This window comes from Kwoniella mangroviensis (assembly GCF_000507465.2).
Source record: "Kwoniella mangroviensis CBS 8507 chromosome 1 map unlocalized Ctg01, whole genome shotgun sequence".
Classification (NCBI taxonomy): domain Eukaryota; kingdom Fungi; phylum Basidiomycota; class Tremellomycetes; order Tremellales; family Cryptococcaceae; genus Kwoniella; species Kwoniella mangrovensis.
The window spans coordinates 8,232,497-8,259,180 of record NW_027062533.1 but is presented as its reverse complement, the minus strand read 5'-3'; the positions used below and the strand labels follow the sequence as shown (position 1 = coordinate 8,259,180).

Here is a 26,684-nt window from a genome sequence, read left to right as displayed (position 1 = left end):
CGATTTTCGCCATCCAAACTTTATTTTTCTGTGAATTTACCTTTTCGCCTGCGAACCGGCCTATAAGCATACACTTCTACCGGTCTCATTAGGTTTCCTTTTTTATTCCTCTTCGAGGGTTTTTAGTAATTTATAATAAGACAAGAGGTTGGTGGGGAAGAAAAGGAAGAAGGCAGTATCGAAGAGATGTGGAAGGAGAGAGACGAAGTGGCAGTAGTCCTGGAAGGAGTGGTCGGTTGGTGAATGTGTATCAAATTAATTTTCTTTATAACAGATACACGAAAGTTATAATAATCTCTTTTAATAGACAAACACAAAGAAAGAATGAAATACTGTATTTCTACTTGATCTACAAGACCTTTGTCTTTTTGGCTAACTATGAAAACTGATCCTGATCGATCGTTACTTGTGACACTTATGGCTTACTACTACTGGTTTGCTACTCCATGGCGTAACCAAAGGTAATAATCACATTGATCATCATCTTCAAAATGCTCCCTATACCTCTCTGGATCATCTCTCACTTCCTTCCAACCAGGTTCTCTCCATTTGATTTGACTTCTCCACATTGACAGCGCTTCTTGATCTGTACATTCCTCTGGACGAACACGATCGTTGATCACCATGAGTTCGATGTTGTCATACATCGTATATACCTCTGATTTATCGTCTCGATCAGATTGAGTGGTGTTGAATGAGATGGCCTCGTATAGTGCCTGATTGACATGACTACTGAGTATTGTGCAGTACAGTGACTTAATGCGTGTTTTCGGGAAAACTTTGTAAATGAAAGTGAGGTGGGACATACCTTGTATGATGATGGTTCTGACTATAACCAGTATTTGCCATCCCAGTGGATACACTAACAGGTCCAAAATCGGGAGAGGATGTAGGTGGATAGTGACTATAGACAAGGGCAGAAGGGTTGCTCGTGCCTCTTCTTATACTTTGGGTCTGGTTTCGGTTTTGGTTTTCCTCTGAATTTGAAGATTCATGAGATCTCCTTGATCTCAGTCTGTCCGCTAGTCTGCCGAATTTCCTTGATATGGTTGAGCTCCACGAGGACGACTCGACGTTGTTTGAGCTATTACTGAAGGTCTTCATACTGTACGTTAATTCCAAGGGAGCTGTTTCTGGATTGTGAGAGATGCGTCCTTCTGTAAGTGTTTGATTTTTGCCTGTAGAGATGTCGATTCAACACGGGGGGAAGGACCAAGGTATATATGTTGATTGTTGGGATTACAATAAATGAAGGATAAGCTTGTATATAGCTTGACAATGTATCAGACAAAATGCGAAGAACAAGGAAGAAAATTTGTTCTGTTGGGATATCCATTGATCCGTGAAATCTAATCTCGAAAGGAGGAACTCACATTAAGCGGACTGGGTGAGGTGATGACGACTTGATAATTATATGTCAAAGGATAATGATTGTGATGCACATCACAAGTAGGTTTACAGATATCCCATCGATTCGATAGCAATGATGAATGTAAGTTCATACCGAAATCAGACAAATAACTCACTCCATTTAATTCACTGAAGCGAAGCGAGATCATACGTTACCTTTGAGAAGTTATTTCGGTCCCATCTGCCCACTAGGTGGAACTTCCTTCTGCTCTTTCTTCACAGTATTATGAGCTCATGGGATGCTCATATTGTCTGATTTTTCTTACAGGTCCAGGGGGGCTATAATTCATCCCACTCTCATAAAGAAAATTACGTTGAGCCCTCACGGGAAGAAGCAATTCCCTTCGCGTTGTATATCGGAACAATGTATTAGTGTACTGGGGACGTGGGAGAGATAAGACTTCAGTCGTACACCATTATAAGTATCTCATCCTCATCAATACGCTAGCTTGAGATCTATAACCCTAATCGCATTCAGGAAGAATGACTGTTCATATCTTGGTCTACTGGATATGCCACTTATGCAAGAATGACTGACATGTGGACGTGCGAGTGCCACCAGGTGCGATCGATTAACCAGCAACATAAGTTATCTTCCACATTCCGATCTTTTTGTGTCCTCTGGTCCTCTTCTTGCACCTCATCCATCATTGACTCAAAGCATCTCGCAATTGGTGTGATACCTTGCACCTAGACTTGCCATCCGCAGGACTCATCGCATCGGGTAAGTGAACCTCACATTCCTATCGCCGATCGACCAAATTACATGCACTCAATCAGACTAAGCTAATTCTGCGAGTCTAATTCTCCTGTCCTCCTCAACGCAACAGCATCTTTACCACGCCTTTTCCAGTTTATGTATACCCAGCAACAATCATAATCATATCGATTGAGATCTTTCTTTCATCAATCAATCAACTGATTGATATCTTTTCTGCCACCAACAACTTTCCTTCTGGTTTTATCCCCCACTTTCAACCTACACGTTCATACCACGACCTTTTCACACCTCATCAAACCCACATCAGCTTCCTTCCTTTCTTTCATTTCATCAAGATGGATCAACAAAATAGATTATTAGCAATGTTAAAATCAGCTACGACTGTACCTGGTCCTCTTTCTTCTTCCGCATCACCTCAAGGATCCATCAATTCCAACTCGACCCACTCTACCTCCCAGACTCAACCACCACCGTCCTCGCAATACCTCACGGCCGGTAACTTAGGTTCAGCTGGTTCACCTAGAGAGCCATCACCTACATCACCCCCTCCAAGCTTACAGGCTGTAACGTTGTTGGATCTGTTCAAGAATATATCTTCTCCACCTCCTCCCACTGCCAGCTCAGAGGGTTCGAATCCTGATGATCAGAAGAACAAGTTGTTAGGAATGTTAAACTCGATCGGTCAAGCTACACCTAACGCTGGTGTCATCTCACCCAGTCAGGGAAGCAATGTTGGTACACCTACGACGTCGGGGGAGAAGGGTGATCCATTGGCTGTTTTCAAAGCTGGGTGAGTCAGCTATCTCAGACACCGCTGTCTTATGGCGTCGATAGCTGATTAGGGTTCATTCCTCCTATCACAATAGCCACCCTTCCCATCCTCCCGCCTCACCTACTGGCCAAGGACCCATCATCAACCATCCATCAGGTATTACTTCCCCTCATGTCAAGCCCGTTCAGGCTCAGCACACCGGCACTTCCACTTCCTCTTCCCAAGCTAAAGCTAAACCAGCCAAAACCGAAGACAAACCCACTTCCGCTGCTACTTCCAATGAAACACCTAAGAAGAGCATCTTCCACTTTGACTCTCCCTTTGACGCCTTTGAGCAGCTGCCACGATCTCGTCAGGCTTCTACCGCTAAGCCCGCTACTCCTAAGGAGGTCAAGGTGAAATTGGAGGAAGATCACGCCTTGAACAGGGTCAAGTCGACTGAAAAGCTAGTTTCAAGTGGCAAAGGTTCACCACAAGGAGGTGAAGTCCCTCTTCAAACGACCAATAATCCTTACGAACCTCCTGCGACATTCAATACACCTGTTTCAGTGAATGAACTCCCCCAAGCTGAGATCGACGATAAGCTTAGAAATACTTGTCAGGTCGGGAAAGTGGTGAAAGATGGTCAGGGCAAAGGGTGAGTCCTCTTGAGATCCTTCAATTGAAGCATGAAGCTGAATATGATGAACTGTAACAGTCCCAAAGCTCTTACATCTCACACCACTATCGATCTATCACAACCCAATCTCGACTCGCTCGTCAATACCGGTTATCCTGTACATATCGCACCCACCACCAAGATGCGAACGGATTACATGACTTTCGAAAAGGGAAAGAGAGTGGGGATCACCAATACCTACATGGCTTATACCATGCCGAAAGGTAAGTTCACACTTCTGAATGCTCCTCATCCTCTTGATTCGCTAATGGGTAAGTAGGCCGAGTCAGGTTGATTGACAGTTCATCTGGTGCTCGACTTGTCATTCAATTACTCGGCACCGCGTCTTTCGGTCCAGTTGTCGATCTTGCCGTCACATCGAATTACGTCGCTACTATAGGTTGGGACAAGACAGTGGTTGTCCATAAAGTACCGGTTAATGGGTGGAAGACGGACAACCCTGAAATTGAGATGTCGTTCTACTGCGTTGCTGTGAATGGGCCGATTGGATGGCCTAAAAAGATAGAATGGGTCAAGAGAGAAGGTAAAGATTGGCTGGCTGTAGGTGGAAGTGAAGGTGTGGTCCTTCTAGACCCTTCTGCTTATCCAGGAGGTGGCCAAGTGGTCATGATGGAGAACGTATGTAAACAGAACAGAATACTGAAAACAGAAGGAGTGAGTCTTACATATCACGCTGTTAGCTTGACTGTCATTGACGCAAATTGAATTGTCCAGGACGTTGTCGACTTTTGCCTGAATCAATCTCATCAAGCTATTGGTCTTCTCTCATCCACCTCTCAATGTACCCTATACAATGTCTCCAATCTCAACAGAGTATGGAATCGACAACTCCCCTCGGCGTCGCCTTCCAGTGAACCTTCTTCCATCCAGTTCTGCGAATCTAATATCCTTGTTGGTCGGGCAAGAAACACTCATTATGATCTGATCCAAATCACTGTCGATCTTGCAGTGCTTTCCACCATCAAATTCACGGCACCATCACCTTGCCTAGAAGATTTAAACTATTCTCATGCCGTCTACGATCCCATCAAGACCACCTTGTACATCGCTCCATTCGCTCGAGGCAGTCTTTACGCATTCAAGTACGCTTTGAAAGGTCAACAACCAGTCAAAGACGCCTCGAAACCTGATGGCCTTAAAGTCGTAGCATTTGATAAAGTCGCTGAGTATCCGTTAGAACCTGTTATCAGTCTAATCTTAGCTAAGAAAGGTGTCGAAGAAGATTCTGAGATATTTTACGCTACACCTACAGGATTCAGTCAAGCCACTATCACCAGATCAGCTTATGATGCCCTTAAAGCCCCGTTACCGAAGGTGCAGCAACCTGAAACTAATTTGCCGACGTCTACAGCCAAAGCTGTACCATCGCCCAAATCGCCCAAAGGGGGTAAGATCGAATTACCTAAACCTAGATCGAAAGCTCCCAGTAAGAACACCTCTCCAGCTGTGGTCAAGACTGAACTTCCTTCTACGTCCGAGGATGAAGTTTTCACTCAACCCAGACCCAAGGTCCAACCGAGAAAGGCAAGTGTCGCGCCTGTAGTGGCGGATGGAGAAGAGTCGGCTGGAGGTGCAGTCACTCAAGAAGAGCTCAATAAAACCTTGAAGAAGGTATGTTCAGCTTTCACAACTTCCGAGGTGAAATAGTAAAAGCTGATCAATTTCGCTTATCCCTACAGACTGAAGATCGATTATCCAATCACCTCAAACAACTACTCAAGAATGAGATTGCCACTCTCAATGTCCGATTCGACGGTCTGACAGGACCTGATTTCGCTGCTGATATATCTGCGAGAGTGGAGCGGCAGATCAAGGGTTCTTTGAGTAATACTATCGTACAGGAGATCAAGAAGACGTGAGCTAGCTTCGAGTCACTGATGAACGCCGAGCTTGTTTAGCTGATGATTGCTACACACCTTCAGAGTCGTACCTGCTGCTGCGTCCACCATCCAGAATGAAGTCCGAACGGTTACGAGCAATCAAGTTCCTGCTGCGATATACGATGCCCTCCAGACTGTTCCCAAGGAGTTAGAGAGAAGCTTGGCACCTGTCGTGCAGAGGACTATTTCCAACCTCGTATCGAATGCTGTGAGTCAGCTCGCCGGTCACGTTCGATAATGGCCTAAAGCTGATCGAATTTTACTTTCATTTTCCACCAGATGGATAAAGCTGTCCAAGAGGCCATACAACACACACTCCTGCCAGCTATGACTCAAACTTCGTCGAATGTCATCGAACAGCTCTCAGCTGAGATGAGATCAGAGATGTTACAGTGAGTTGACACATCCCGGCCGCAGGGTCATCAGCTCACCATGTTTCATCCCTATGTAGGATCCGAAAAGAACTCTCACCGCCATCTAAGGAAGGTCAATTAGCGAATGATCATCTGCTCAAAACGATGTCAACCTCCATCGCCGAGTTGCAAAAGCAAGTGACTGTCTTGACTGAACATCTCAAGTCTGGACATTCTGGATCTGCACTCAACGGTATACACCCTGCACCACTACCACAACCGCCTTCACATCAACCTACGACTTTCGCTCTTCCACCAGCTCATCATCAACCTCCCCCTCCTCCTCCTCCCGCCGCCATTCCTGCTCAACCCTCTGGACCCTCACCAAGCCAATTGGAAGATACGTTCTTGTCTGCTCTAGGAGCTCAAACCACCGCTTCAACCTTACAGCTCGTGGTTGATCATCTGGCTTTGACAGATTACTGTCTGCCCAACCAGGGTAAAAGTCCTTTGTCTCAGGCCGTGTTATTGACGCTACTTCACAGGGTGAGTGTTGGTAATATATCAGCTTACATGCTTACGTGTCGGAAACATGTACAATTAGCTGATGAGTTTCTTTTGGGATGTGTGTGGTTATAGCTCGCAATCGTGATTTCTGAAATACCAAGTACGCACAGTATGTTCCAGCAAGTAGCAGGATGGGAAAGAAGGACAGCGTTATTGGTAGATCCCAAGGTGAGTTAACAGATGGTACAATCACCTGGTTTCGGTGATGGGGTAGCTGAAATTGACATTTGTTATAGGATCAAAATATCGCTGGATATATATCTAGAGTCCTTTCAGTGGTTCAAGGTCAATTGACCACTGTGTTAAATAACTTGCAGAGATATCCTGACCAAAATACTCAAAGTCACTTGGTGGTGATAAGGGGTATTATGGATATTATTGGACATAAGATGAATGGTTAGGCGGGTGTATGGGATGAGTGGATAGAAGATAGTTCGGTATTTCGGCAGTTTGCGATCGTGATCGTTCCTTGAGATGGTGTATGGAAAGTGAAATATAGGTCGTGTCTTTCCACTCGTTGTGAAGAAAGAAAGAAAGAAAGAAACCAAGGAAGATGGAAGAAGCGTAAATGAGATAATGAAGTATGACAAATGCAATAACGCTATAAGTATATGAATTTTCAATTATCCATATATCGATGTAGTATATTGTCCCTTATCGCATGAATCGAAGAATGATGAGCGAAGAGCGAAGCAATGAACGTTGTTGAAGAAGAAGGGGTGCTCTGCAATTCGATATTGCCATATTGTTCATTCCGATACGTTGAGTGTCAGTCATATCATTTGCATAAAGTGGATCATCTATATGATTTCGAAAAAGTAATAGGCTATGGGTACGATTCTTTGTTCTGTTATATCTCGTTTTTCTCTGTAATTATCAATTCCCAAATACTCCCATATAACTTATCTGATAAATCAATTTCTAAGTCGAGCCTGGATTCAGCAATATCTCAATCCACTTTTCCCATTTGATATCCCATCCTACGTCGTATAACTGATCACCCTTACACTCATCTATACACCCTCTACACCTTGATATTCACTCTCTACTCCGGGTTCCATCAAACTCGCATGACCCAGTATCAAAATTGCTGACGAGCCTACCAACCAGAAGAAAGTAGATATGGGAGAAGCGATATATAAGAGTGGAAGACCTGTAAGACATCAAATTGCCATGTATTTATCAGGTTATATACAAAAGAGGATTTGACGTGCTTGCTTGGTGGTGACTTACCAATGACGAATAAACCGATATATAAGTGTTTTTGAGTTATGGTTTGAGAACCTACTTGAACGGGTTCTGGAGCTATACAAGATGTGAAGTATAAAAGATGATCAATAGATGAGTTTTGACATGTCATGTAATATTGAGATACGATTGAAACGGAAGAATAAATGAGATGATATGAACTTACCAAACTTGTTGATAGCTGCGAAACCACCTGCCAAAAATGCCAAAGCGATCAACAAGAGTGGGTTGGTTAACCTGATATATCATTGAGATTTGATTAGCTAAATTCTTGAACTCATCTCGCCTCTTTCTAGATCAGGGTGACATTCTTTCTGAAGGAGTAGTCAAACTTACATTGCATAAGCTGCTAAGATTAGAATTACCAATAGATAATTCCCAGAGAAATGTCGGGTGTTATACGTTATTCGCTATGACGATCAAGAGAATATCGATGTTAGCATCAAGAGTGTCCAATCTCTGATCGTGTTGAGAAATTATAGATTGGTTGATTGATCCTGGTTGTGGTTGATTGTGGCGTACAAGGCGGGATAGACTTACAGAAGTAGCTTCGTTCATGTTAGCAGGTCTAGATAATTGTCTATGATCAAACTGGTCGATGTAACGGCACCCCTGTCAGCTTGTCACGGATGATATAACCAAACTAGCTGATGTGACCTCGATGTAGAGTGAGGCTCGATACTCACGAATTCCTGAGGTGGTTTCAGAGTAGATAACTTGGTCTCCTACATTTCCATCCCATCATCAGCATCATCTCGTCGGCTCGACCATTCAACTCTTGTGGAGGATCAACTCACTCTGAAGTGACGAGCTACTTCTCCTACTCTGGCTAATTGCTCCATCTTTGCCTGATTTCCTTTGATTCGAGTGGTGGCTGAGTGGTGTAGGGCTTGGATGTATCTGGGTGTGAGTGGATGTATCACGGTGGATGATGATGAGAATGCATGTCGAAGAGAGGAATGCTATGCTATGTGAGTAAAGTTACCACCGACAAAGATCTGCGGCCCCGCAGCTTAAAGATTCGATAATTACCTATTCGGGCAACTCACTTACAACTCATACAAAACTCAAACGCGTAAAGTCATCTCTGGAATTGTCAAAAAGGTAAAGCAACATTTCTACAACATTGCATACCCACCACCTATCCCAACATAAGATGATCCGATCCAACCCCACTGCCATCCCCATCCGTGCGAACGACATCAAGCTCCTCCAAGCTGAGATTGATAAGCGGAAAACAGCGAGGGAAGCGGCCCAATCTCAAGTTCAGGCCAAGACGAACGAAGTAGAAGGGAATAGAGGTAAACAGCAAAAGGGAGATGAGGTGTTCGGATTGGGTGAAGAGAGGAAAGATAGACAGGGGAGGAGTGTTGCTGAGAGAATAGGTCTTTGACCCAAAGAATACGAAATTCGTAAGTTAGTAGGTTAATTTATTGATGTGAATGATAGGGACAAGTGAAGTGGTTGATCGATGATTACAGCACCAGAAATCCTGAACGAACATAATGATCAGATTTGAACGATATTAACGACTTTGTAGACGACCACAACCACAACGAGAATTCAAGGCAGCACTCAAGGATGACATGAACCGTGTAGGTATAGATCACATGGTGAAGGATGCAAGTCACCGAGATCATCACAACCATTCAGATACTACCAACCATCTCATCCTATGACAGACAATAAGATAATACAATATACAACGATATGATCTCAACCTATCCGACTAATACCCTCTCCGTAACCTCTCAATCTCCCTCCTCTGCCTCTCCATAACCTCTTTATTCTCCTCCAACTCCTTCAAAAGCGGTTTAGTCGCTTGTCGAATTTCGTTCTATAGAAGTGATATACAAATCATACTATCAGTCTCAAATTACCAGAAACAACATGTATATTTTATTCGTTTCTGAGATATCATATAGAAGCCTCTTTGGTAAGGGACAAAGATTATTGAACGATGAGCCAAATCTACTCACCCTTAACCCCCTGCTCATCCTTAACATGTCCAACTTCAGATCCCTCAACTCCCTCTTGAGCTCTTCGATCATCTCATTATCCGTCAATATCACTTCCCTCTCTTTTGCCCTTTCTCGTGGAGGGTATAATGCCCAATCTAGGTGTATACTTGGCTCATGAAGATATTCCTCTGTTTTCTTTAGCTGTGACATGATACAAGGAGGGGCCGATCGTTCATTCGGTGGATCATTCGGTGGATTCTGTTGACTAACTGAAGATCTTGCGGATTGCTTCTCACCAGATTCACTCTGAACGGCTTCTTCATCTTCCTCTATGATCATGGGTGTAGCACTCCTTAAACCTGCGCTCGTCTGATTCTCGTTTCGCAATCTATGCACATTGGGATTAACAGGTAAAGGTACAGGTCCACTAGTAGATCGAGCAGTAGAACTCGATTTTCTAGGTTGTTTAGGTATCGTAGATACAGGCGCGGAGACGATTCTCTCTGTTCTTATCGCCGTCTTAGCTTTCACGTCGTCCTCTGGCAGTACAGTAGTATTCTCTCGAATGGGAGCTTTCCCTTTGAGTGCAGGTTCAGGTGGCGGAGTCGGTGTGTTGCCTACCTGTCTATCACCCAGAGGTGTGCGTGCGCGAGATTGATGCGATGATGTCGAAGAAGGTGCGAGAGAGGGTCTGGACGATCGAGTCTGGGTATACATCGTCAGTTTCATCTGGCACTCGGAACTTGCAAAGATAACTCACCATATTTGGTAAGAGTTTTACAGAAGTGATTGGCTCAGAAGACGATATAGGTACTGAAGGCTTAGAGAGGGCTCGCAGGTCTGTTATCAACAATGACCCTGTGAAATAAAGTCAGTATATCAATTTTCGAAGGGGTAGAAGCATTTTAAATACCTTTTTTTAGTCGACCGATGTGTTTCGTCTTTCGAAGCTGATTATGAAGATGAACACGATATCTGCTGCTGTGTCCGAGTGAATATCTCACTGAGGATGACGAGATTTACTACCTCTAGTCAAATGATGAAGATGGGTGATGCGAGTGTATAGCATCAGTAGATTGTCAACGTTGCCATGGGAGAAAACGACGTCGAAAATCAGTCCCGTCTTCATTCAACGTTGTTTTGATTATTGTGTTTTACCTGTTTTCCCAAAGGAATGTTCAACTGGCGGAGGATGCCACCTGACCATAGAGCCGATTACAATATTTGTAATTTGTAATACCCCCTGCAGCCAGGATTTGATCCCGCTAATCAGCTGATTGTAATCCAAGATTACAAGATTGGTTGGGTGATCGGGTTGAGGGTATCGGTCTTGTCGGTTGTTCCACGTCATGCCAATGCTCGTTCGTGGTGACTGCGATTCACGATTCACGACTGAGCAGACGTGAATGGGACTATCTATAGTTACTTCACTTGCTATATCACAACTAACCTCCTCGAACTTCCCATCTAATATCGACAAAACACAGCTGGCATCACCTCACCTTCTTCAGCCAGCTGTCTGGACACCATGGCACCCAAAGCCAAATCACCATCTGGGACACCGCTTAAAACCACCCCTCTGTCCACTCCCCTACCTAGAAAAGCATCTGCCGATATCCTATCTAAATCATCATTAGCAGTTGACGATGAAACGCTGCCATCTGGAAATACCACACTCAAAGTTAGAAAATTAGCTTATCCCTTACCAACGCATATCTCACCTACAACCATCAACAACACCGAATCGTTATTGAGGTTCATCATCCTGGCTTTGATATGTGGTGCTGCTATTGGAAGTAGGCTGTTTGCTGTGATCAGGTTTGAAAGTGTTATTCATGAATTGTGAGTATCACTTTCCCTTACTTATGTTGTGGTGCTTTCATCTTCAGCAATAATATGTGTGCTTCAGCTGATTTTCCTCTCTTCGTCTCGTATTTTAGCGATCCATGGTTCAACTAGTAAGTCTCGCTATTGCACCGAGCTCTTCTTGTTCAATCCTTTTGACTCACTTGATTTTTGTCAGTCGAGCATCCAAAGTACTAGTAAACGAGGGATTCTACGTGGGTATCTGTCTGACTCATACTCAATGACCGAGCTCACTGCGAACACCTCAATAGGAATTCTGGAATTGGTTTGACCCCACAGCATGGTATCCCCTAGGTCGAACTGTCGGTACGACACTCTATCCAGGATTAATGGTGACTGCAGGGTTGATTTGGCATTTTTTGAGATTGATCAATATGCCAGTAGATATAAGAAATGTTTGTGTGATGCTGGCTCCAGGTTTTGCAGGATTGACCGCTTGGACTACTTATCTGTGAGCGCCCCTCATTGCTCGACTCCTATTATTTTTCTCATTTAGTCTGACTAATCTGGTTATACGAATATAGATTTACCACTGAGATGTCTACTCCGTCTGCCGGTCTCCTCGCCGCCGCTTTCATCGGTATTGCACCAGGGTACATCTCCCGTTCGGTCGCTGGATCATACGATAATGAAGCGATCGCCATCTTCTTGCTCATGGGAGCTTTCTACTCGTGGATCAAAGCTATGAAAACAGGAAGTGCTCTTTGGGGTATGGTGACTGCTCTTTTCTACGGTTGGATGGTAGCTGCGTGGGGTGGTTATGTCTTCATTACCAACAGTGAGTATAACTCAAGATGCTTTCCCATCGGTTACTCATTGTGATCATCCAATAGTGATTCCCTTACACGCCTTCGTACTCATCCTCATGGGAAGATTCAACAACCGACTCTACACCGCGTACTCCTCATGGTACGTTATCGGTACGATCTCCTCTATGCAAGTCCCCTTTGTCGAATTCCTTCCAATTCGAACTTCCGAACACATGGCCGCGTTAGGTGTGTTCGGCTTGCTTCAACTCATCGCCTTTGTCGAGATTGTACGAAGACTCGTTCCCGGTAAACAATTCCAACTTTTACTCAGAGCTTTCGTCGTCTTGGTTTTCGTGATCAGTTTCGCCGCGTTGGTAGTCCTCACTTTTTCAGGTTGGATCGCACCGTTCGCTGGTCGATTCTACTCTCTCTGGGATACTGGTTACGCCAAAGTACACAGTGGGCTTTTCAGCTGAGTTGTCCCTTTCGATCAGAATAAGATAGCTGATGAACTCCACTTCCTACCATCTAGTGCCAATTATCGCATCTGTCTCCGAACATCAGCCCACCGCTTGGCCATCGTTCTTCTTCGATCTTGAGATGCTCATCTTCTTCTTCCCTGCGGGTGTCTTCTGGTGCTTCAAGGAACTCCGAGACGAACAAATCTTCATCATCATCTATGCTACCCTTTCTGCATACTTCGCTGGTGTAATGGTCCGATTGATGCTCGTCATCACTCCCGTCGTCTGTGTGGCAGCTGCCATCGCATTTTCCAAACTCCTCGAAGCTTACATCGATCCTGTCATTCCTGAATCTGAAGAAGAGCTGGAAGAAGCTACCGCACACCAACCCATGTCTAAAGCCAAAGCCAAAAAGATCGCCGCCGCTCAACAGAATAAATCCGAATTCAACTTTACCGGTATACTTGGCGGCAAAGGTGAAAAGGGAGTGTTCGGTCTCGACACCCGATTCGCTGTCGTATCTGTATTATCTTTGTTCTTGTTTTTGTTCGTCTACCATTGTACCTGGGTAACTTCTTCGGCATATTCCTCACCTTCCGTTGTACTCGCATCGAGAAACCCCGACGGATCACAGAATATAATCGATGATTTCCGAGAAGCTTATTATTGGATTCGACAAAACACCGAAAAAGACTCGGTCGTAATGTCATGGTGGGATTATGGATATCAAATCGCAGGAATGGCCGATAGACCCACCCTGGTAGATAACAATACATGGAATAATACTCATATTGCGACAGTTGGAAAAGCAATGTCATCGAATGAAGATGCCGCTTATCCCATCTTAAGGAAACATGATGTAGATTATGTATTGGTGATATTCGGTGGATTGTTGGGATACTCCGGAGATGACATCAACAAATTCTTATGGATGGTTAGGATCGCTCAAGGGGAATGGCCAGATGAAGTTCAGGAACATAATTATTTCACTCAGAGGGGTGAATATGCTGTTGATGAGAGAGCGTAAGTGTGGTCTTTTTATTGAGATCTCGGATGAATGGAGGATTGAGCTGATGATTATGGGTTTAGTACACCAACTATGAAGAACTCGTTGATGTACAAGATGAGTTATTACAGGTGAGTTTTACTTTCTTCCTACATCGTAAACACGCGTCAAACGGTGTACTGATGTAAAACTTTTATGAACAGATTCCACGAGTTATTCGGTGGACATCCCGCACAAGATAGAGTGAGAGGTCAACAGATCCCTTCGACAGGTATTCAACTTGATACTTTAGGTAAGTCTAACACCCACCGCTCTGCTTCTTCTGATCCCGATTAAGATACAATTCATTGATTTTGCGTTTACTCACCTACTGTACGTGTAAATAGACGAAGCATTCACATCTGAAAATTGGATTGTGAGGATATACAAAGTCAAGAAAGAAGATCCGATAGGTAGAGAATTGAAAGCTGTATCTTCCTTTGAAGGAGGAAAGAAACTGAAGAAATCGGCTAGTTCAAGTAATGCTGCGTTGGCTAGTGGGGCAGGAGGAGGAAGGAAATCGAGACCCAACATGTAAAAAGACCACGGGTCACAGTGAAAAAAGGAGATAGGAGAGGAAAGTACAAGAATAGATAGATCATATCAATACAGATGAAATTGCATGGATGATTGCTGGACAGCAGGAGCAGGAGCAGGAAATTGCTTTGCGTTTACATGAATCTCATACTCATATCCCCCCGCACAGCTCGTATCTGTTTCTGTCTTTCTGACGAGATATTGCGAATGAGTTTCCAACTTAGAGATCAAATAGATCGAATCATATCTACATGCTCTTGAGGACCGTTGCACTGTTCACAAATATATCAACCACTCATTACATTATACAGATATATACATCAATGATCCTACAAATTATCATATACTGTCTATCTATGTGTTTCAATTGTAATTGTAATTTCTGATTCCGTGTGTGAGATAATCAATCCTAGAGAAAAATGACCTTTCGTGTATCCCTCTTCCTATACTGTATATTCAGATATGATCACATTTTCCCTTTCCGTCTAATCTAGTCTCACATCCTAAACCCATCTCACAATACCCTCTACACTACGTAAATTTACACAATCCACAACTTGCCGGTTCTCTCGCTACTATACTCACTGCCGACCCAATAGTATTGATCGACGTCGCACTTGCACTTGCGCTAGCTGCTGCTGCTGCACTACTAACCGCAGCAGAGGTAGTGACAAGTTGAGCCACGTCCGCACTCGAGCTAGAGCTTGCACCAGCACTGGAAGACGCAACGCTTGACGAAGCAGCGGAAGTCGATGGCGATGTCGAATTTGAATCTGATGAAGAGATCGTTCCACTCAATTTGGTTAATCTCAGATCACAATTTTCCAGCACTGTCGAACTGCATATCGAATCAGGTAGAGAACCACTCAGATCCGTATTGGAAGTTAACGACAGACTGACGATGGATGAAGGTAATGTCGATGGTGAGGTAGTGTACTTGTTATTTTGGAGAAAGAGCGTGTTGAGAGAAGATAATTGAGATAAGTTGGGGATGGTACCCGATAATGAGTTATACGATAGATCGCTATAACCATCGAGATTGACATGCACAAGAATTAGCCGACGGACACATTGATCAATTGTGAAGGCGGCCTGAATTTCGACTTACAGATAAGTAATCCCACTAGGTAGTTTATCAGTCTTGGCATCTACCAAACTTTGTCCAGTAACTGCCAGAGTCAACAAAGCGGTATTACCAGACAAGTCAGGTAATGTATTCCCCAAATTTGGATTATTGACCAGGACCAATGTATTCAGATTTTTGGCCGTTGAGAAGGACAATTGGTCGATAGGGCCAGACAAAGCTGTATATTCTAGATCGATAGTTTTGATGTTTTGAGAAGAGAGGATATTGGATGGGAATTTACCGGCTGAGGACAGAACATAATCCATCAGTTCAGTGCTCTGTATAAGTCGTGACAATACTCCGAAAATTTACTCACTGGGTACACTACTATTGCCCATTATATGTATGGCCTCCAACGCCCATATATTACTGATCGACTCGGGCAGTACATCAGGAACATTCGGGTATTGAAGTAACAAACCGGTAATTCTTCCTCTGGAATCACACGAGATACCACTCCACCCTCCACAGGGTGAGGCATCATTCATCCAATCGGTCAGACCATCTTTAGAAGCTGTCTTTTGGTATATATCCCTAAGAGCACAGAATTGCAGAGCTGATCCTACTCCCGTGGCATTACCATTGACGACAGCTTGAGAGAAATCGTTGGTTACAGACGACAAGATGGGTACACAGTCGGAACATGGATAAGATGATGGAGTAGGTAATACTCTGAACTGATCAAGGCAGCTCGTCAAAGTTTCAGAAGAAGTCGAAGTGGGTACTGCAGCAGACGTAGTGGCAGTCGTAGATGTGTCGGTCGAATTTGACGACGAAGAGGATGAAGATGATTTGGAATCTTTGCGTAAGAGCGTGGTACAGAGACCGATAATCAAAGCGGCCAGAATAAGAATGGCAAATGCAATACCGTACTGCATCAAAAAACATGATCAGCTATATGAACGAACAAATTTTCCAATCAGCTGACATACCTTCCATACTCTCTGTCTCATTTTCTGTTTCATCTCTTCCGCTTTATTAGCTCTCCAGCTTCCACTTGCAGCACCTCTCTCAGGCATCCTGGCTCTCTGACCATCATAGGCAGCACCTCCAGCTGCCCATTCTCTGGCACCCACCCATCCAGGCGATCTCTTGTAAGTCCCACTATTCTCCCTTATGGGACTGGAAGAAGAAGAGATTGACCAAGTCGAAGTTTGACCGATGTTTTCTCTTGATTTAGGATACCTCGTGTGATCATCATCTTCATAATCCGGTACGTTCAACCTAACAGGTTTGACATTTCTTCTGAATCTATCCATCTCCTGTTCTTCTCTTTCTTTCATAGCTCTCAATGACCTATCAGCTTCTAATGCATAGGTAGGTTTTAAGATCGATTTGCCAGGTAACCACTTTGAATTTCTTGCATTTTTCGCTACCTCACTTATCGTATCGCTAGCTTTATCCAATAATGTCCGTCTCTTAGCGTATCTTGATGATTCTCCAAGAGACGATGGACTAGCTGTAGCTGTACGGGGAGGTAGTGATGATGCTCTAAGATAGGTTGGAGTGAGCAGAACGTTATGTAAGACAGATTCGTAATTATCTAATCCTTCAACTTCATCTCTGGTTTTCGTTTTAGGGGAAGATGAATATGGTTCTGATCGGTGAGATACTAAAGAAGGTATAATATTCCTAGGAAGCACTTGACCAGGTTTGAGATCGACTTTACCGCCTTTCCAAGATGGGTATCTATGTCCAACTTCCACTTCTGCCACTTCGAAGGGATCCTCTTCTACCACCTTTTTAGTAGGTATAGGTTTAGGTATAGGTTTAGGTTTAGGTCTAGGTTTAGATTGAGCTTTGAGATCTTTTTTGCTTGTTAGTGGTGGAGCATTGTAGAGGATAGGTATTGACACTGGACGTTCAGTCTTGCCGGTTCCTGGATCGATGACGATGTCGGAATGATTGGGTGGGTACATCATCCTTGTCTTATCCAAATCCAAAGGTGGTGGTCTTTTAGGTTTTGTAGGAGGTAGCGGTGTAGAAGGATCGGGATATTCGGAATGGACTGGTGAGACTGTAGAGGATACGATGGTTGGATGTCGAGATACGTCATGACGCTGGGGCATAGGATGAGAGACGTGTAAAGGTGGATGTCGAGAGGGCAATAAAGAGAGGATGGAGAACCGGGATTTGAATAATGATGAACGAGGTGTTTCTGGTGACATCTTGCAGGGTGTTCTTGGTGACTTCGAGCAGGACTGCAGGTGAGGAGCTCAAGCTGACCTTCAAGTCGAACCTATGATGGAGTGTTTGTGACTGTTGAGCTGAGTAGTTGAGTGGTCGATGAGATAGCCCGTTGATGGTGGTGGCGTAGAGATTCGTTCGACACAATCAACTAGATAATATGCAAAAAGGATATAGAGGAAAGAGTAAGAAAGAAGGAAAGAGAGATGCACTCGCTCATAAGGAGTATATGTATATGCGTATATACGTCCTATGGTATCATGTCGATCTGTAGGTGATTTCGAGGCATGACGGTGGTTTACATTGTAAGATGTATATGATGTATCATCAACAATAAACTTGCTCACTTGATGAAACCGGAACCGAAACCACGCTTTAGTCTTGACCACTGATGGTCTAGAACTGCCATGATGATCACTCTCTCTCTCTTTCTGTGCTCTGAGGGTGTTCCATCTCCATTGGATCAGATGTACAAAAAGCAACCAGCTGATGGGGTGGATTGGACGAGAGGACAATAAAGAGGGAATGCGGAAAGACAAAAAGCGAACGAGATGAAAAGCGAATCCTATCATGTTCATCTGAAACGTCTGAGTTATATAATCGCCAGGCACCACCAGCCCCTATGCCGAAACGCGGAGGTCCAAGCGGACACGTTTTCACGCTAAGGTTAGTAGTGTACGATCACCACTCGTAATGTTCTCACGCAACTTACACGTATCATTGATGCATACAACAGACAAGTCATCCTCTCTCACCTCTCAACGTTCAATTACCTCTTCACCAGGAAGTCTGTTGTAAGAAGAAATGTATAAGGAAATAATGATGGCGTATAGTGTATCAATGCAGGGTTTATATGTAACGAACGAATAATCCAAATGGGCTAGAAAAAACTGATTTTACATGAAAATGATATTGATGGATATTCATCTGAATTATCCAACGATCCTCCTCCAACTTTCTTTACTCAACTCCACGCCTAACCACCTCTTTGCAATTTCCACTCTTGTACTCTCCACAATCTCAGCCAAGAGGCAAGGTGGGGGTGCAGATGAAGTCTGAGATGAGGAGGTATTCTGAATAGGCACTCGATCGATAGGTTGATGAGTCAGGATCGCATCGTACGCTTGACGAAGGACGCTCAGAAGGTGAGAAGGGCCAATCAAAGGTGAAGACGTCGAAGGTAATGGTGTAAGCGTCAGTGAGACGAGATGGATGATTGATAAGCCCAACAAAGGTCTGGACAATGCGAAAGAGCTACAGTAAGACATAAGACAGAAATCAGTCGATAATCACACTGACAATCTGGGAGATAGAGGAAAAGAGGAACGTTTACTCACTAAGGTAAGGTCCGTCCAATCTCGACCGAGCAGATAGATTGAATTACATTCGTGGCTGCATCTCTACCTCTTTCCATAATCGAATAACCCTCTTTCGAATCTGCCAATTCTTGCCATATCCTCTCGTCCGCCAAGAAAGCAGGAGAACAGGCGAATAGTATGACATAATTATGATAGAGTGATAGAATTCTGTAATGATGTAGCCAAACCCATCAGCATTATTGAGCATATCTCAATCGAGTTTGTCGGGACATACGGATCAGTGCTAACTGCCCAAGTCCTTAACCACATATCTATCCTACCCGAAAGCTTCCTCCAAGGGTCCATCGCTCGCTGCATCCTGTCTTCCAGTATAACCTCTTCAGTAGGATTATCAGAAGGTAGAGGTGCAGTTCGCGCGATATTCTGAAGCTGTTGCACTGTACATACAAATCATTGTTAGCCATACACCGTTCTTGACATGACTGACATGAATTATTCCACTCACGTTCAGCTAATAGTTCAGAGTATTCTAACCAAGCTAATAGCTTTGAATCCCTATCTCTCACTGCCAAATCACTCGCAGGAGACACAAATAGCCTTTCCCTCCATGCTACAGCTAACGGATCTCGAGTTAAGGGCGGTAACAAATTGGGGATATGACATCTGTGAAAAATTGACCAGCGAGTCAATCTCTGGATCAATTTGTTGAACGTTCATGAAGATGAACATACAAATGATCCATTATAACCAGATAAATCCATTCTCGCCAATCATCATGTGTCTTCCGCACTGCAAACAACCTATCCAATCCCGCTGATCTAGCTTGTGCAATAGAAACAGCAGAATACGTAGGATCGTTGATCCATGTCCTGTAAACAACATCAAACATCAGCTTGAACTATCCCTCGTGATGATGACAAATGTCTTCGATCCTGACTCCGGAATACGGGTTTACTCACGCCAAGACACCTAAAGATCTAATCTCCTCTCTTGACCAATCACTTCTCTCACCCACCAATCTACCCACCTCAGCCGTTACATCAACTAATAAGCCCTCACATTCCCTTTTCCTCATTTCATCTCTTTCAATGATCGTCCTTCTACCAAGCAGGTCAACGACCATACCTGGTAATCCTTCTGAATCCCTCAATCCTACTAACCAAGGTGTCAAAGGCCATGCTCTCGTTCGATAACTTTCCCACGTAGCTTCTAGCACGGGTACACTCCTTTTAGGCATTATATGTCTCTGTAGGGAATTGATCGATAATTGCAGATTCGAAACAGCTAATGGTAAACTCTGTAAATGCCTCAGGGACGATTCAACATGTCTTAATCTTGAATCTGTCGATGTCGAGGTAAGTGCAGGTGGAGCATGAGATTGAGATTGAGCTTGGACCATCATAGAAGATGTGGGAAAAGGTGGAGGATGAACGACATTGACAGGTGGATGATATATAGCTTGAGAAGGTGGTGGAGGTGGTGGACCTCCGACGATACTACCAGCAGTACTAGGAGGTGGTGGGGAGTGTCTTGATGGTTGATAAGGTGAGGTGAGAGCCGCCAAGGAGGTAGCAGGAGGAGGAGGCATAGGTTCTCTGGCTTGTCGAAATGCATAAGTTTCCGCTCCGAGTGGTGGAGCACGCGAAGTTATGGGCGGAGCAGGTTGTGGTCCAGCAGGATAAAATCCTAATCCTGGTGAACCGGGTCTACCACTGGACATGTGAAATGGAGGTGGTCGAGAAGGTATGACTGATATTGATTTCGGTCTTGATCGAGGTTCGAATATACATGGTTGTCCAGATTGTCGACATCCCCTACATGGCACTTGGCTCGGTCCATCACATTTCATCCTGCCAACCCCAAATACCAATCAGCCCAAGACATTTCATTGAACTAGGATTGTAGGTTTTCAATACTCACTTCTGCCTCCTGCATCTCGTACAAGCCATCATACTCCTCGGTGCTCTACTATTCACATCTCTAGTAAAGATCACACCCTGAGGTTCCTCCGGATGACCAGGATCTCCAGGAAGTTTAGGTGAAGTGGTAGAAGTGGGTGAACCAGCATCGAAAGATCGTCTTGAATCTGATCTCCAATTCGACTGCCATCCTGAAGGTCCGGGTGCGAACGGTGGGAAACCACCGCCACCGCTGCTCCCTGGCGGGTTGGACGGTATCGGTGCGGGTAAGATGGGGTGTGAGGGTGATGCGGTAGGTGGCCGTTGCCGTTGGAGTGAAGAGGTCGATCCGGTAGGTGAAGAAGGTGAAGACGTGCGTCTAGCACGTTTGGCAGGCGTCGGGTTCATGTCTAACGCGCACAACAAGGAATTGGGGTTAATCGAACGCGATTTGTTGGATCTGAGATGTGATTTCACTTACTAGATTGATATGACGACGGATTGAATGTATCTCATCAAGTGAAGTGGTTCTCTTCCCGATCGAATACGAGATAGTTGACACTCCTACTCTACCAGCCTAACCCTCCCAAGATCTCACTTCTTATACTACTACTACCGAAACCTTTAACAGCTAATCGTCCACTTCCACTTGATCACCAATTTCCTCTCCAACAACTCGATTTAGAACGATTTGTCACGATGATGAGGTTTGGTGTAGATATCGATAGGAGAATATCGATGCATTCGATTTCGTTACCACTCCGTATAGTCGATGTAGACTCGTGTGGATGGAAAAAGAAAAAAATTCCTAGGTTCTTGTTGTTCGAAATTGAAAAGATTCCCTATACTTTCTTGGTCCTTTCCCTCACTTTTCAGTTTTGAAACTTACTGTGTATGTGACACACGCGTTTGATGTGATCCGATCAAGAATGTTGATTGTTGATTGTCTATTGTGCGGCCGTTTGATCACTTCTCCTTTCTGTTCTCTGTCGAATCTTCACAATGATATCTTATGGTTTCCTTTCCTGCTCCTCTCCTTTCCGAGATGCTCTTCAAGAAATTGACAGGATGGAGAATCTTTCTTTCTTCTTTCTTTGCGGTAGATCTCACTAGTCGATATACAATCACAAAGGACCTCTATCCTATCTCACGGGCGAATGGAAATTTTCCAGTGGCAAAAAAAACCAAACACCTATTGACCTGCAGACCGAAAGCTGACGTTTTCTTCTCTTTCCTGTGGTTAACCTGAAAGATCTGGAATCTCGTCTGATCTGATGTGATGTTGTGTTTTAGGATGAAACACTAATTGATTGTATCTGTTGATGTCAATGTTGCTGTAGACTGTTGATGTTGATGTTGTGTTTCGATTAATTACACTCGAAAGGAATCCTTTTGTCCTGATGATGAGTCCGTGTCTGAGTATCGGGAGGAGCGAATGGATTGAAGATCGTTGTTTGAGGTTGGAGTCGTATACCAAAATGAGGTATGTATCCTTCTTCACTTCCTCTTACGACTAAATTATATTACTTGGATATATGGATATAGTTTACAACCTTTGTACGTATCGAGATATGAATATCTGTTCGTAGCTTGGTGAACCATGAGATCGTAGGATCATGAAAAGTCGTTGATCAAGTCTAGAACGTACAGCGCACAGCGTGTAGGTACAGTGCTGCTGCTGCTGATGATGATGATGAAGGTAGCAGGTACAAGAGGAGATATGTGGAAAGGGAATGAATGAAATGTTTGTTAAAAATGCGGGATGATCGGGTAATCACTTTGAGGGTTGCATTTGGTCCATCTCCCCTTCTTCGGCTTTCCACTTCTTCTTGTTTGGCTTTGGTAACGTACAAAATAAATTCCGAACTGATTACTTGATGGTAGATCAGAAGATCAGATCACAGGTGTGGTATGGTATGGTATAAAAACTAAAGGTAAATAAACACCCAATCTAGGATCATAGGATCAATAGGATCAAATACCTCGGTACTATCGTAGAGTTACCATAAAGTACCTTACACCTTTCCAACCAATTATCCTGAACTAGTGGAACGGAATAATAACGACCCCCTCCCATCATGTACCGGACTGTCTCATAAATCCCCTTAAAAAAGATTCTAGTACATTCCGCTTCAACCCTTATTGCTGCAATACACCTGAAGAGTTCCAGGCCTGTTCTTCCTCTTCTCTGTTAGAGATGAACGGCAAATCCTATGAATGATTGACTATACTCGTACCCTCCTTTCCTAGAGTCTAAAGGCAATTACTGACTGTGCTTGTTGCCCGGTTCGTGTTCAACGTTCTCGATCAATATGAGACATCCCATTCCCATTCCTTACCGCCTTGCCTATCCTGAGCTCGGAGATTCCTTCAAGAGGGATGCCGCGAGATACAGTACCAGATGAAGATGGTGGTACATCCCACACTATGACAAAGCTGGGCTGACTGTGCCTTATATCAGTTAAATTACCATAATACCGGCTCCCATCCCCTTATCCCTTAGGCACATTACGAGATTGTCAAGTTGAGAGTGCAAAAGTACTGAACTGTGCATGACGCTGCTGTGTCTTCATGTTGTATGTTTTATATCTTGTGTCTTTCGGTTCTCATCCATTCCACCCATTCCATCCGAAAATTCCATCATCATCATCAAGGGCCCTTGTACGATATCAGATGAGATCTCTTCTTGTATATTTGTCCTCAGTATGATATAACATATGTTGGGTGGCAAATACAGTGGATGTGGGCAAAACTTTACACGCCAGGTGACTTGCAAACTTTATACTACCCGTCGAGACACCACACTCCCATGCTACCCACCTTAGCCAGGCCCCTTATCCGGTTCCGATCCATCCGGGTAAATCGTTCTAAGGTCAGCAAGCAATATTACGCGGTATAGTAGATCACTCATAAGGACTCGCCATACAGTGTTGCGAGAGGATAATAATCTCGACCTAAACCTCAAGGCGATCATGCAATCCAAAGTTCAGTCTTCGGTTCCGGCACGAACACAGGACACCTCAGGACACCCCAAAACTACAGGCAGCGAAGGAAGAGCTCAGAAGACGGGAGGCGTTTTCATTACTACGGGAGGAGGTAGGGTATGTACTTCGGATGTCTCACTTTCCCTTGCCTTCTTTCTGCTTATGACATAACCGCATACTCGTCATTCCATCTTACAACATAGATGATTGCGAATGATTTGGGAGGATCCTACATCTTGAAAGTTGAGCGATGAATAATCTAATTGAATGCAAGTACTATACATATACGTCATTGTATTATGAACTTGTGGCAAGCCATGGCGGTCCTACGTGCATAGTTTTCATTAATGATCATGTACGAAGTCAGTAACCCTCGTCTTCGACAATACTGGAACGTGAACACATGGTGAAATGAAGTGGTGTCCACCTCTTGGGCGAGCGCTGTACAAATAATATTTTAATGCTGATTGTATCATACATGTCTCATCAACGATGAATTGGCCTGTACATACAATCTTCGTCGTGGGATCAACAATGATTGTGGAAGGCCGCGAATCAGGTGCCTATATTCCCTCGATATAGATCAAAATCATTGAATCTTTTGAAAGCCATAACTCTTGTACCCTTTCTGACTAAATCTCATTCTGAAACAAAGATCCTTCAAACTTCATTTCCGACTTATTCCTCATCTCTCGCTCTTCCCTGACCCAATCTAGCCGCACGAGGATTGACCGCCCTCCCCCTTCTTCTGTCCCTCTCAGGTGGTATGTGTGTCTTACGATGCGTATGTCCAAGAGCATCGAATCCTGGAGTTTCAATACCCCAACATTGACCTACAGAACACAGACACACATCAGCACTGGGAACCTAATCCAGTCGTGGATCTCGATTCGATATGATGTGATGTGATTCGCCTCAAATCAACTTACCAACGAAAAAAGCAATATCTTTCAATTCTACTTTATCTGATTTACGATGTTTAGCCAATCTCGTGGCTCCTTTCAAACCTTCGTCTAACAACCCATCGAGTATATCTCCAATAACCTACCAGGGCAGAACTATCAGCTTGACCTTATATTTTACCCATTTGTCCCGTTCGTTCCCTTGTAGATGGGATGATAGATGGGATATACTCACTTCATCCATACCATATTCCATCTCCATGCCAGGATGTAGCTCCCCTATAAACTCCTTACATTTCCTCTTCCTCCTTACGTTCTCAGGTTCAGGTGGTGGTGGAGGAGGTTTGAGTGAGAACGTCTTGAGATCAGGTAAGGCAGTTGCGAATGCTGGTACCTCAATACCGGCTTGTGGATTGGCTATCGCTGATGGTAAGGCTGGATCTGCCCCAGCTTCTACGGGGGCTTTTGGTGCTTCGTCGGAGTCTTCAACTGTTGCTGTCTTATCGTCATTGGTTGATGCAGGTTTCGTATTATCTTCTGTAGATGGAGGGTTATTCGTCTCGTTTTTGGAGGACGTAGGTGCAGTTGCCGGCACCGGTGCGGATTGAGAAGGATCTGATCTGGAAGTATCACCCAATGTCGTGTTGGTCGGAAGAACGGTTTGTTGGGGAATGGGACTGGGGCTGGTAGGTGGGGGTACGGCATTTGTCTGTGGTGGGATAGGAGGAGTGAGAAGAGCACTGGGAGCGATTGTAGTAGGTCGTTGAGATGTTTGACTAGATTGAGATGTTGATGAGCTAGCAGCTGCATTGGCATTGGCGTTTGCGTTTGCATTCGCATTCGCAGCTGCATTAGCGTTGGTTCTGCTCGTCCAGTATTTAGCAGAAAGGTTGAACGCTGATGTCCTTTGTGGGTCCTACATTGCACAATGCATCCATAATCAGTCCAGACCAATCACGATCAACATGGGAAGGAAGGCAGACAGGGACAGTGGTGTTGAATTGATTATACGTACAGCCCTCAACCATGTAGTCCTCTGTTCCGGGGTCAACTTCATCAATTCTCTCATTGTACTGTACGCTAATATACCATTTGGGACTTTGTTCGGTTGATTCGTGGAAGCAGTGGAAGTTCCCGTATTTTGCCCGGCTGCCGCTGGTGCTGTTGTCGATGCTGCCCCCAATGCTGGACTAGATACCGAAGTGGGATTGGAATTGATTTTTGCCATACCGGCAGAAGTGACCGCTCCTTGGGGTATCTGATTGGGTGCTACGTTCGGCGCTACAGGTCTTGTGGAAGGTCCAGAAGTAGATGTAGGTTGAAGAGTACCCTGTAACGCTTGCTGCTGTGATTGTTGGGGCTGGGGTGGAAGTGAAACGGAAGGGATAGCGTTATTTTGTGTCTGTGATTGTGGTTGTGGTTGAGGTAGAGTCGTCGGAGGAGTATTGGTAGAAGGTCGTGGGATTTGACTCTGGTTTTGATTTTGATTCTGAGCAGCGACATCTTTAGCTCTTTGGGCCATAGCTTCTTTCAGATGTTGGGTAGTTGTAGCGATCGATGCCGAATACGCTTCTTTACTTATCAGTGGTGGCCTACCGTCGAATGGCATCGTGGGATCTAAAGCTGCGGGTAAGTTGAGTAGAGGATTGGGTCGACCGCTGGCCATGGACGATGCTATCACTTGTCGGAAATGGGTGTGCATAAGTTGTCGTAACTACATCAAACACATCAACGTTAACCCAAGTATGTTTTGGCCATGACAGATGGCTTTACGATGGTATCGACTCACTTGAATTATCTGAACATCTGTCAATTTGCCCTGGGACTGCATTTCGAACAGATTAGGCAGGTTGTGCATGATCGTGTTGATAGTCATCAACGATTGACCTGGGGCAGACGGACGTACTGTACCTCCCGGTGTACTTGGTCCAGCAGGAGCGGAGGGAGGAGGTTGTGACATCTTGAACTATCCCGTATTTGGCTTTCAATCAACTGACACTCCTCTGGCTCCTCCTTCTC

The 26,684-nt window shown here is 44.4% G+C and overlaps 9 protein-coding genes across 9 annotated transcripts; 3 read left to right on the top strand and 6 right to left on the bottom strand.

Moving 5' to 3' along the window:
- Positions 1–428: 428 nt before the first annotated feature.
- On the bottom strand, positions 429–806 carry I203_103122 (uncharacterized protein; the record flags this gene model as incomplete). Its single annotated transcript, XM_019150749.1, has 1 exon — positions 429–806. The coding sequence occupies one exon, from the start codon at positions 804–806 to the stop codon at positions 429–431; it is 378 nt and encodes a 125-aa protein (XP_018999976.1).
- A 1,660-nt stretch (positions 807–2,466) lies between these two features.
- Positions 2,467–6,783, top strand: I203_103121 (uncharacterized protein; the record flags this gene model as incomplete). The annotated part of the gene is made up of 11 exons (XM_065517238.1): positions 2,467–2,921; positions 2,998–3,540; positions 3,601–3,785; positions 3,842–4,236; positions 4,297–5,193; positions 5,262–5,437; positions 5,505–5,670; positions 5,742–5,854; positions 5,914–6,361; positions 6,455–6,550; positions 6,619–6,783. The coding sequence occupies 11 exons, from the start codon at positions 2,467–2,469 to the stop codon at positions 6,781–6,783; spliced, it is 3,639 nt and encodes a 1,212-aa protein (XP_065374056.1).
- A 612-nt stretch (positions 6,784–7,395) lies between these two features.
- I203_103120 (uncharacterized protein) lies at positions 7,396–8,472 on the bottom strand (the record flags this gene model as incomplete). Its single annotated transcript, XM_019150751.1, has 7 exons — positions 7,396–7,535; positions 7,616–7,687; positions 7,797–7,867; positions 7,967–8,040; positions 8,171–8,221; positions 8,317–8,355; positions 8,428–8,472. 7 exons carry the CDS (start codon positions 8,470–8,472, stop codon positions 7,396–7,398), a joined length of 492 nt encoding a protein of 163 aa, XP_018999978.1.
- A 314-nt stretch (positions 8,473–8,786) lies between these two features.
- Positions 8,787–9,023, top strand: I203_103119 (uncharacterized protein; the record flags this gene model as incomplete). The annotated part of the gene is made up of 1 exon (XM_019150752.1): positions 8,787–9,023. One exon carries the CDS (start codon positions 8,787–8,789, stop codon positions 9,021–9,023), a length of 237 nt encoding a protein of 78 aa, XP_018999979.1.
- Positions 9,024–9,359: 336 nt separating this feature from the next.
- I203_103118 (uncharacterized protein) lies at positions 9,360–10,354 on the bottom strand (the record flags this gene model as incomplete). The annotated part of the gene is made up of 3 exons (XM_019150753.2): positions 9,360–9,467; positions 9,610–10,296; positions 10,352–10,354. 3 exons carry the CDS (start codon positions 10,352–10,354, stop codon positions 9,360–9,362), a joined length of 798 nt encoding a protein of 265 aa, XP_018999980.2.
- A 765-nt stretch (positions 10,355–11,119) lies between these two features.
- On the top strand, positions 11,120–14,250 carry I203_103117 (uncharacterized protein; the record flags this gene model as incomplete). The annotated part of the gene is made up of 10 exons (XM_019150754.1): positions 11,120–11,433; positions 11,532–11,549; positions 11,615–11,651; positions 11,709–11,908; positions 11,982–12,235; positions 12,291–12,665; positions 12,739–13,690; positions 13,757–13,804; positions 13,877–13,965; positions 14,060–14,250. The coding sequence occupies 10 exons, from the start codon at positions 11,120–11,122 to the stop codon at positions 14,248–14,250; spliced, it is 2,478 nt and encodes an 825-aa protein (XP_018999981.1).
- A 530-nt stretch (positions 14,251–14,780) lies between these two features.
- On the bottom strand, positions 14,781–17,543 carry I203_103116 (uncharacterized protein; the record flags this gene model as incomplete). The annotated part of the gene is made up of 4 exons (XM_019150755.1): positions 14,781–15,273; positions 15,358–15,619; positions 15,692–16,247; positions 16,308–17,543. 4 exons carry the CDS (start codon positions 17,541–17,543, stop codon positions 14,781–14,783), a joined length of 2,547 nt encoding a protein of 848 aa, XP_018999982.1.
- Positions 17,544–18,494: 951 nt separating this feature from the next.
- Positions 18,495–21,187, bottom strand: I203_103115 (uncharacterized protein; the record flags this gene model as incomplete). The annotated part of the gene is made up of 7 exons (XM_019150756.1): positions 18,495–18,816; positions 18,900–19,088; positions 19,156–19,318; positions 19,387–19,544; positions 19,613–19,750; positions 19,841–20,731; positions 20,802–21,187. 7 exons carry the CDS (start codon positions 21,185–21,187, stop codon positions 18,495–18,497), a joined length of 2,247 nt encoding a protein of 748 aa, XP_018999983.1.
- Positions 21,188–24,441: 3,254 nt separating this feature from the next.
- I203_103114 (uncharacterized protein) lies at positions 24,442–26,625 on the bottom strand (the record flags this gene model as incomplete). The annotated part of the gene is made up of 5 exons (XM_019150757.1): positions 24,442–24,596; positions 24,693–24,807; positions 24,901–25,581; positions 25,681–26,379; positions 26,455–26,625. 5 exons carry the CDS (start codon positions 26,623–26,625, stop codon positions 24,442–24,444), a joined length of 1,821 nt encoding a protein of 606 aa, XP_018999984.1.
- Positions 26,626–26,684: the final 59 nt, after the last annotated feature.